The sequence below is a fragment of the Watersipora subatra genome, chromosome 9, assembly GCF_963576615.1.
Source record: "Watersipora subatra chromosome 9, tzWatSuba1.1, whole genome shotgun sequence".
Taxonomy (NCBI): Eukaryota; Metazoa; Bryozoa; class Gymnolaemata; order Cheilostomatida; family Watersiporidae; genus Watersipora; species Watersipora subatra.
The window spans coordinates 33,743,152-33,755,255 of NC_088716.1; the positions used below are offsets into that span (position 1 = coordinate 33,743,152).

At 34.9% G+C, this 12,104-nt stretch overlaps 1 protein-coding gene across 3 annotated transcripts in view; it reads left to right on the plus strand.

The window, feature by feature from the left end:
- Positions 1–12,104, plus strand: part of LOC137403720 (pleckstrin homology domain-containing family G member 5-like) — an 85,876-nt gene that overhangs the window by 48,807 nt on the left and 24,965 nt on the right. For all 3 annotated transcript variants that reach the window (XM_068089735.1, XM_068089736.1, XM_068089737.1), the window contains 4 exons: positions 55–165; positions 4,744–4,893; positions 5,497–5,640; positions 10,321–10,567. In XM_068089735.1, the coding sequence (XP_067945836.1) occupies positions 55–165; positions 4,744–4,893; positions 5,497–5,640; positions 10,321–10,567 (652 nt within the window). The remainder of the gene's footprint in view (positions 1–54; positions 166–4,743; positions 4,894–5,496; positions 5,641–10,320; positions 10,568–12,104) is intronic.

Consider the following 12,104-nt stretch of genomic DNA (forward strand, 5'->3'; position numbering starts at 1 on the left):
TCTATACCTGCTTTTATATTTGCTACACGATATTGTTGGATTTATCTTCTCTAGTTTGAAGACAAGTTCAAGCACTACACAAAGTACTGCGTGGAGCAAAAGGCCTGCTCAGAATATGTTAAAAAGACATCACATGATATGTCACTATTCAAATATTTTGTAGCGGTAAGTTTTGTGCGCTGCCTGTGTCCCGATTTTAAGCCAAAAATCGTACACATCACTTTAGGGTAGGCTGCATGGAGTTATCTTCACATGTACTATGTAATAGATCATTCTTTCAAACATAGAATTGATAAAACCTCCTTTGTATTGTTAACAAATGAAAAACTCATTATGTGCATTGAAGTGCTTTGGAAAATGAGAAGCCGAATTCTAAACAAACTTATCAAGAAGTTAAAAGGTATAGGTAATTGTTGAAAGCTTGCTCTAATGCGACACTTACTCTTATACATCACTTACTCTTATACATCACTTATTCTTATACATCACTTACTCTTATACATCACTTACTCTTATACATCACTTACTCTTGTACATCACTTACTCTTATACATCACTTACTCTTATACATCACTTACTCTTATACATCACTTACTCTTATACATCACTTACTCTTATACATCACTTACTCTTATACACCACTTACTCTTATACACCACTTACTCTTATACATCACTTACTCTTATACATCACTTACTCTTATACATCACTTACTCTTATACATCACTTACTCTTATACATCACTTACTCTTATACATCACTTACTCTTATACATCACTTACTCTTATACATCACTTACTCTTATACATCACTTACTCTTATACATCACTTACTCTTATACATCACTTACTCTTATACGTCACTTACTCTTATACATCACTTACTCTTATACATCACTTACTCTTATACATCACTTACTCTTATACATCATTTACTCTTATACATCACTTACTCTTATACACCACTTACTCTTATACATCACTTACTCTTATACATCACTTACTCTTATACATCACTTACTCTTATACATCACTTACTCTTATACATCACTTACTCTTATACATCACTTACTCTTATACATCACTTACTCTTATACATCACTTACTCTTATACATCACTTACTCTTATACACCACTTACTCTTATACACCACTTACTCTTATACATCACTTACTCTTATACATCACTTACTCTTATACGTCACTTACTCTTATACATCACTTACTCTTATATGTCACTTACTCTTACACGTCACTTACTCTTATACGTCACTTACTCTTGGGGGTCCTACCACACAAAGCTGTCGTCAGAATAGTCACTTTTAAAATCACTGTCGTCACTTTTAAAATCACTGTCGTCACTTTTAAAATCACTGTCACCTTTTTCAAATTGGTAACCAAAACAACCTCTTTCTTCACATTCGTTATTTTAATACAAATATCTATACTGGTGGCACTGGGTTGCGTTAAAAATCTGAAACTCGCTAGGTTTGAACTTCTGCTAACCAAAAGCATGGCTCAACCAGCGACCTTCACAAACATATTAGTGATGTTTGGGAGCATTGCTGATTACTCCGCGAAGAGTGACAGCCGTCTTAGGTTTTTAGAGCTATATTTCTTGTACTGAAAATAGACCGAGATTGCCTTTAATAATCACTGTCAGTCACAGACTTGGAAACGGATTTGCTGTCAATGTCGTGGCATTTCATTGCTTTAATTATTTGGCAGTCTATAAATGCTGGGCCAGATGCTTCAAACCAAAACTAGTGAAGTTTCGGTTGACCGTGGTGATTTATGAACAAATAATAAGTTAGTAACGGTACGGCAACATGTAACAAAATTTCTGTTGGTTCTAACCAAAATCACGAAACGATTGAAACACATAGAATTATTCTGCGCTGCTAGAATCGTGCTAACGAGCACGATCTCAGCAGCTTTTGCAATTAGTATAGTCAAAGAGACGTATAATGACACACAATAGTAAAAGTATAAGTGCAAATCAACATAGTACACACGATGCAACTGCTTAGATTGCGTTATTGAATGTAGTTATTGTTTGGACGTTATAGCTACAATTTGTATTTTTTAATTATATTTCCTTTTTAGCAGCAAAAGTTTTGTGGTAGAGAATGTCGACATCTCTAGCGCAAACAAGTCAGTTGCATCGTATTTACTATGATAACTTTCTGTAATAATTTTCTTGTGTGTCGCATTATGTTTTCGGACTACATATATCTTAAAATTTGCTAAAGTCGTGTTCGTTAACTAATAATAGCGCGACTTAGACAGTTACATCGTGTATTCTATGTTGAAATGCTTTCGTATTTTTATTGTGTGTCATGGTACATGTCTTGGACTATACTAATTGCTAAAGCTGCTAGAATCGTGCTCGCTAATAATTTGTTTAATCTGTTAAAAGCGTTCGTCGACGAACTCGGTGGGCATGCACAGCTCAAATAATTCTGTGAATTTTGACCGATTAATTTTGCGTTTTTCGTGATTTCGGCCAGAACTCCGAACCAACGAAAAATTCGTTACGTGCAGCCGTACCTTTAGTAATCCTATTTACGCAATCCTCGTCACCTACATTGGTAAATGTTCGTCTCGTCTGTCACTTTTTAAATATCCCTGTCGTCGGGTCGTCAGAATCGTCACAAAACATGGGAGGACCCCTACTCTTATACATCACTTACTCTTATACATCACTTACTCTTATACATCACTTACTCTTATACATCACTTACTCTTATACACCACTTACTCTTATACATCACTTACTCTTATACATCACTTACTCTTATACATCACTTACTCTTATACACCACTTACTCTTATACATCACTTACTCTTATACATCACTTACTCTTATACATCACTTACTCTTATACATCACTTACTCTTATACATCACTTACTCTTATACATCACTTACTCTTGTACATCACTTACTCTTATACATCACTTACTCTTATACGCCACTTACTCTTATACATCACTTACTCTTATACATCACTTACTCTTATACGTCACTTACTCTTATACGTCACTTACTCTTATACGTCACTTACTCTTATACGTCATTTACTCTTATACGTCACTTACTCTTATACGTCACTTACTCTTATACGTCACTTACTCTTATACGTCACTTACTCTTATACGTCACTTACTCTTATACGTCACTTACTCTTATACGCCACTTACTCTTATACGTCACTTACTCTTATACGTCATTTACTCTTATACGTCACTTATTCTTATACGTCACTTACTCTTATACATCACTTACTCTTATACATCACTTAATCTTATACGGCATTTAGTCTTATTTGTACGTCTTGATACGTAGTCTGTGGTTTACTCGCTACATTAATCTATTGATTTGTTATAAGGCAATATCGCTACAATACTTTGGAACATAAACGAGTGTTCATGTCTACGATGTCTTCCATTTGTATGATAGCATTTGTGTAGTTCGTTAAGTGAGGTTACTTTCTATATATCTAGTTTGATAATGTGAATGAGTTTCCTCGTATACTTAGCGGGTTTAGCTTTCACAGTGTGCTATCTTTCTTCCTCCAGTCTAATGTAAATATATCTTTATCTCTTAAGCGTAAACAAGACATTTAGTTGAAGCATTTCAACATATCGGTGTGGAGAAGGTGTGAAGAAGGTGTGGTAGATATGAAAAGATCTCTAACACGCACTTGAAATATAAGAGCTTTTCCGTGGCTGCAATGTTCACTAATTACGTTATACTCTCTGTATGGCATGCTATCTGCTCCACATACCTTCCCAAGTTGTCTGTCCCTGTATTTGTTTGTATTTGAAGTACATTTGGGGGAAACTCCTTTTATTTTTAGCATTTCCTCTTCTTATTTTTGTTTGACAAATGAAGTGCTCTGTTTAGATGAATGACTTTATAATTTTCTTCAAAGACTACAATCAAGTTTTGTTAGTTTTTAGTATTAGTTTATATGACATTTACAGGTTAGTTATATGACTTGTACAAGTTGGTTAGATGACTTGAAAAAGTTGGTTGTATGACTCATACAAGTCGATTATGACTTGCACAAGTGTATTATATGATTTGTACAAGTTGGTTGTATGACTTGTACAAGTGTATTATATGACTTGTACAAGTCGGTTAGATGACTTGTACAAGTTGGTTATATGATTCATACAAGTCGATTATATGACTTGTACAAGTGTGTTATATGACTTGTACAAGTGTGTTATATGACTTGTACAACTTGGTTGTATGACTTGTACAAGTGTATGATATGACTTTTACGAGTTGTTTATATGACTCATACAAGTCGATTATATGACTTGTACAAGTGTGTTATATGACTTGTACAAGTGTGTTATATGACTTGTACAACTTGGTTGTATGACTTGTACAAGTGTATGATATGACTTTTACGAGTTGTTTATATGACTCATACAAGTCGATTATATGACTTGTAAAAGTTCATCATATGACTTGTACAGGTTGTTGATATGACTTGTACAAGTTGATGATAAGACTTGTACAAGTGGGTTGTATAATTTTTACAAGTTGTTTATACCGGTATGTCCTGTACAAGTTGATGATATAACTTGTACAAGTTGGTTATATGACTTGTACAAGTTGATTTTATGGCATGTACATGTCGGTTATATGGCATGTACAAGTTATTTATATACATATAAAGTAGAATATTATTATGATGCAGTTTGCTTATTCAACGTCCTTTCTTCTAGTGGGCTGAACAACAAAAGCAATGTAACCGGCTCAACCTGCACGACCTGTTAGTAAAGCCGATGCAAAGGCTCACTCGCTATGGCCTACTCCTACGGGCTATTCACAAAAACACAGATGAGGAGGATGTCAGACAAGACCTCATGGAAATGGTAGGTAGCTTCCAGCTGTTTGGTGACCTATGGAATAGTGATGGTCAGTAGCTGGCAAAAGACTAGCATTATAACAGTTGTAGGGAGTGTATTGCAAGGATTGTAGGTGGTTACCTAATGGGTTATTTTAGGTAAAGTTATGTTATGTTGTTATGATGCGATGCGAAGGCCCTTACTTTTTATGTGTTATTTATCACAGAGTATTCATCGTATTATTTAAATCTTATTCTCTGTTGTAGTACATAGATGTAGTTCATAGAACAGGTTATTCTATGGTGTAGATCAAACATAGATGTAGTTCATAGAACAGGTTATTCTATGGTGTGGATCAAACATAGATGTAGTTCATAGAACAGGTTATTCTATGGTGTAGATCAAACATAGATGTAGTTCATAGAACAGGTTATTCTATGGTGTAGATCAAACATAGATGTAGTTCATAGAACAGGTTATTCTATGGTGTGGATCAAACATAGATGTAGTTCATAGAACAGGTTATTCTATGGTGTAGATCAAATATGGATGTAGTTCATAGAACAGGTTATTCTATGGTGTAGATCAAATATGGATGTAGTTCATAGAACAGGTTATCTTCTCATGTAGATAAATAACGTCAACAAGTTTGTGACAGATGTGGACCAAACGCTGACTCGAGCTGATGAGAAGGAGAAGCTGAAACTCACAGCTGCTCGCATTGAACCATATGAGGCAATAGAAGCTCCTCTCATCGACAGCGAGTGCAGCAAGGTATGGGAATATGTCCTTTCAGAACATAAAACTGTTTTGAAGTTATGTCTTGCTTTGGAGTTATGTTCTTTCTGTATTGGAGTTCTGTTCTGTATTGGAGTTATGTTTCGTATACGAGTCATGTCCTGTAATGGAGTTATTTTCCGTATGAGAGTTATGTTCTGTATGGGAGTTATGTTCTGTATGGGAGTTATGTTCTGTATGGGAGTTATGTTCTGTATGGGAGTTATGTTCTGTATGGGAGTTATGTTCTGTATGGGAGTTATGTTCTGTATGGGAGTTATGTTCTGTATGGGAGTTATGCTCTGCAGCGTTGGATGAACTAACTTGCTGCTCAAATTTGCTGTTGACGGGTGTGAAGCTCGTTATGTTTTTCGAACAGGTTTACATTCACTAGGATTCCAATTAGATAAATGGATAGATTGTTATGTACAACAAAGTATTTAGTATTGCTCATACTCAACTCTTATAACTGTGATAGGACAGATATTCTCACGAGCTTTATGATAAATGCATATGCGCACACAACTCCCAAAAATTATTTATCAATGTCGTACCCAAACCCTTGTACCAAAATCTCATCAAAAGGTTTAACTATTTTTGTGTGGCGTCGTTTAAGTATAATAATGATACAAAACACATATAAACCTATTTAAATATGTTACCGTCTTTGACAAGTGGAGACAATATCCTAAAACTCACCCATCTGATCGGATAATACATAACTAGACAGATTAATTTCGCCTAAAATCGCCATTAGAACCTGACAAGCCTTTTTTAATCAAAATTAAGACTAGCCAACAAAACGCCATAAAGCCGTGCGACAGATAGTAGAACCATGAAGCTGTGTGCATTTCACGAAAAAAAACATGCACGTTTCACCAGTCTATAGCATTGTCCAATTGCCGAAGGTTTCGGTAATTAACGTAGAAGTACTGAAAAGTAATCGTTTCTTTTTTACAGATTTTAAAGTTAACTCTGACATTTTGGACACTTATAATGAGTACTTTGGTATTCCAACTGATGTCCAAAGCAGTAAAAGTAAAGGAAATGACAATGATATTTTTCTAACGATTCTTATAAGATTATTACAATATTTAATTATAAGAATAATTATTTGAATTTACAAGATCGAAGTATATAGTGACCGATGGTGTGCAATATGTTACTGTTATTATTTTTCTAAATATTTTGTTGATGATTTTGTTGTATGGCTGTACCCAATATCGTGGTACTTCCAAGCTGTTTTTAATATCTGCCAAATTAAGTAATAGGCCTACATTTTTTATAGATATACAGCTATTTCTATGGCAACCAACTAAAATCTGTTTAGATTTTTAAATTCGGCCTAATTTTTGGCATAAAAATACAAAAATCTAGATAAATATCACAACTTCTTGATATTGGTTGCTATGACGTTTGAAATGTAAACAAAATTGTGCATTGGGTTTTGTTTCTCAAACTTTAACACCAGTTTTTTCAGAACTATATTTCCGCACTAATGGTAAACATGCATTCAGTTTATTGACCGTAAAATCTGCTGTAATTAAGCTAGAATCAAATTTTTTTTGCAAAATAACTGAGAATTTTCTCCTTTTGCTAGTGTAGATAACTTTAAATCACACACCCGATTTGACTATGGTTTCTGTGATCATGACCCATTTCTTCACTTTGGTTACAGATCGCTATCAAAACCATTCTACATTCAACACAATTAACTTTCAAACTGTGTATATTACACAGCAGCTTGCCATTTTATTTCTAATATTGCATTTCTCCTAGTGCAGGGAGAGATATAAACATATCATCTTTTCCTTTCATTATTGCTGTTTGTTGTACATAATAACACTCAGTAAATTACAGCTACCATTGCAGCTACCATTGCAGTTCTCCTATTGCAATGCAGTGCCATTTGACTGCTAATATTGCATTTCTCAACCAGCAACACCCTTTCTTTTTTCCAATATCACTTCGGTCATGGGCTGTATGACAGGGGAATTTCTAGTCTATAGCAGAACAGCTATTAACTGTTAGATCAGCTTTTTAACAGTATTTTGTAAAGCAAAAGTACAAAAACATTTAACTTAGTAATTGTACAACAACTCTTTATTATTGGAGTCAAAAACATTTAACTTAGTAATTGCACAATACCTCTTCATCATTGGATTCAAAAACATTTAACTTAGTAATTGTACCACACCTCTTCATCATTGGATTCAAAAACATTTAACTTAGTAATTGCACAACACCTCTTCATCATTGGATTCAAAAACATTTAACTTAGTAATTGCACAACACCTCTTCATCATTGGATTCAAAAACATTTAACTTAGTAATTGCACAACACCTCTTCATCATTGGATTCAAAAACATTTAACTTAGTAATTGTACATTACCTCTTCATCATTGGATTCAAAAACATTTAACTTAGTAATTGCACAACATCTCTTCATCATTGGATTCAAAAACATTTAACTTAGTAATTGCACAACATCTCTTCATCATTGGATTCAAAAACATTTAACTTAGTAATTGTACCACACCTCTTCATCATTGGATTCAAAAAGTTGACGCTCTCTTATGAACTGTAACAAATCTTACACATTAGTATTAGAACATAGAGAATGTCTCCAGTCTTGGCTTTAGTAAAGGAGCCATACCCTAAAGTTTTTATTAACCAGTATTAAAATGGAATCTTTGATTCACATGATGGCTGTTCAGTTTTGGCTTCAATTATTCTTATCAGTGTGAAAGACAATGTAAATGTTTTACGCTTACATAGAGCCAATGTCTGTGAACCATATCGAGCCTAGTTAGTAGTTTCCTGAGCGACTGTTATTCCCAGTATCAATGTGCCTATAATCTCATAGCTCTACCTTCTAGACCAGCTGCATCAGTGTTATTATGTACAGTCAAACATGGATAACTCGAACTTCAAGGGACCGAGCAAAAGTGTTCGAATTATCAGAGCGTTCAAGTTATCAGAGCACTGTCACAAGTCCATATATTTACTTATTTATTAGTAGATACATGTACATATACAAACTATAATATAAATCAAAAGCACAAATGGCTTGTTTCAAATTAAATGCTTCTAATGTAAAGTTTAAAACGTTTTCATGAAAAAGTATAGAGATTTTTCTATCACTTGAGATTGGTTTGTTGTTTGAGGTGATGTTATTGCCAGGACGTTTTTCAGATTGACATTGGCAAAACTTGATCGTTGTTGAAATGCTCAAAAGAAAAGACATTTTTTTCTTTTGGGGTTTTACCCACGATCACTTTTGCCGTTTTTTCTTGAAGTTTATGCAGATTACCTTACTTTACCTGGGATTCGTTAAGAGCAACACTCCGAGGCAGTTCAATTAGAAGTTTTACGAGGTTTTACGGTACATTCTATATCACTCACGCTTTTTTAATAGATACTTATTGAATGTACACACGTATTCTGTGTTTAGGTCAAACGATGAATAGTTTTTTGTAGCTCAGACAACGTATTACAACAATTTTAAGACGTTTTAAACATTCAACATTCCGACGTTGATTCAACACGGAATCAACGTCGGAAAACTATTCATCACGGGCTAGCCGGGTCACGCACTCAAGGATTTTCGCCACGCACATACAAAACAACATGCGATTTTTGTTTTGTATGTGCGTGGCGAAAATCCTTGCGCTCGTGACCCGGCTAGCCCGTGCTATTCATCGTATCGCAGTATAAATCAAATTTCACCAAACTTTTAGAAAAGTCGTTGACAAAAATATTTTGCCGATGGTGGTAATAACGACGCTTATGAATTACGATAAGATGAAGCTTACCTCTATGGCTTTGAATAAAGTGATTTTCTAAAGCGATAACAACCGTTTCGGTAGCCGTTGGGCAAAAAAACAGTTCGAATTACCAGTGTTGAGTTCGAGTTATCTATAGCAATTTATCATTACGTGGGAACGGACCAAAGGAAATGTTCGAATTAACCATGTGTTCGAGCTATCCGTGGACGAGTTATCCATGTTTGACTGTAGTTACTTTTGAAAGCTGATTTTTAAAAAACTATCTGTAATCTAGCACTACAGTTGCAGTGCTTGCAATTTATACTTGCAATTTATAGTTGCACTTTATACTTGCAATGAAATTTCAGCAATTTTGACTGGTGCACTAAAAGGCCAAGATAGTAGTGAGATGGCATTCATCCCACTAGACTTCTGCAGTTAATTGACTAGTTTGGCCTTATGAAATTTTTAGAGGTTTTGCTGATTTAATGGGTTTAGTTGAATGTACCCACTCGTAACTAACAACCAGTACTTGTTTAGTTGAATGTACTCACTCGTAACTAACAACCAGTACTTGTTTAGTTGAGTGTACCCACTCGTAACTAACAACCAGCACTCGTTGAATAAATTATAGCTTTATTTAGGTCGCCGAACAAATGGAAGCAGATTGACTCACTGCTATTTAGATTGTTGGATGATTGGGTATCATGAGTGATTCTATCTCTACAACTGCTCATTACCACACTTTTTGAGATTTTCTGCCTGTCTTGCGTCGGTTTAAGTGGGATCTTCCCCTGCTACTACTCAGCTGCACATTTGAGAGGCGCTCTTCAAGAGCACTCCTATGCTTTGAATATATTGTTGTTGTTCCTATGGAGTACTGTTATAACATTTCATTGTATTCTGTAGATATTATCACAGACATACATGAATTTAGACTTGCTCTCTCCGATGCCTTGGTGTGGGCAGCAGCTGAGATACAACCTAATGGAGGGAGCCTTAAGACTACGAGACATGAACAATAAGTTAGACGTACATTGTATACTTTTCACAGACATGCTGCTCTTTACTAAACCTTCCAAAAGAGATAAGCTCAGGATTATCAAGCCACCCATTCGCATTGATTCTCTCAGCATCCACGAAATGAAGGAGAATCGTATGTATAACTAAAGATGTCTTCTTGCGGGTTCAAATTTGCTGATTACCTATTTAGTGTGTATGACTGACTAGTGACCTTAGAGCTGGGTATTCCTTCGCTAGTGTCAAATGAATATCCCCTCGATGGGCATCGCTTATTTCTGATGAATGAAAGATCTGAGTGTCTTTTAGTTTTTGCTAATAAATTCCAATCTTAGTGAAGACTGCAAGACGTTCCTAATGCAGACTTCAACAAGAGGTCAGCTGACAGGGATCCTCATTCATATAGTTGAGTGGAAATGAAGAGACCCTACTTTGTAAAAAATAATTACCAGCTACTTTCTCTGTCAGCTTTGTGTCATGTGGCTGATGGCTAGCAAATCTGTGTATTGCTAGCAGTAACTTTTACAGCTCATGAAAATCATGACGCGAAACATTTTAAATACAGATCAGTTTAAGCAACCAACTGTTTCATCAAACAAGATATTACCTATGAATTGCAATAAGTAACAATATACAAGAACTACAACCAGTGCAAGCATACCATCAGTATATAACAACTTACGTGAACTACAACCAGTGCCAGCATATCATCAGTATATAACAACTTACGTGAACTACAACCAGTACAAGTATATTATCAGTATTTAACAACTTACATGAACTACACACAGTGCAAGTATATCACCAGTATATAATAACTTACATGAACTACACACAGTACAAGTATATCCTCAGTATATAACAACCTACATGAACTACACACAGTGCAAGTATATCACCAGTATATAAAAACCTACATGAACTACAACCAGTGCCAGCATATCATCAGTATATAACAACTTACATGAATTACACCCAGTGCAAGTATATCATCAGTATATACCAACTTACATGAACTGCAACCAGTACAAGTATATTATCAGTATATAACAACTTACATGAACTACACACAGTGCAAGTATATCACCAGTATATAATTACTTACATGAACTACACACAGTACAAGCATATCCTCAGTATATAACAACCTACATGAACTACACACAGTGCAAGTATATCACCAGTATATAACAACCTACATGAACTACAACCAGTGCTGGCATATCATCAGTATATAACAACTTACATGAATTACACCCAGTGCAAGTATATCATCAGTATATAACAACTTACATGAACTACACACAGTGCCAGCATATCATCAGTATATAACAACTTATGTGAACTACAACCAGTGCAAGTATATCACCAGTATATAACAACTTACATGACCTACAACCAGTAAAAGCATATCATCAGTGTATAACAACTTACATGAACTACACACAGTGCAAGTATATCACCAGTATATAACAACTTACATGAACTACACCCAGTGCAAGTATATCACCAGTATACAACAACTTACGTGAACTACAACCAGTGCAAGTATATCACCAGTATATAACAACTTACATGAACTACAACCAGTAGAAGCATATCATTAGTGTATAACAACTTACATGAACTACACACAGTGCAAGTATATCATCAATATATAACAACTTACGTGA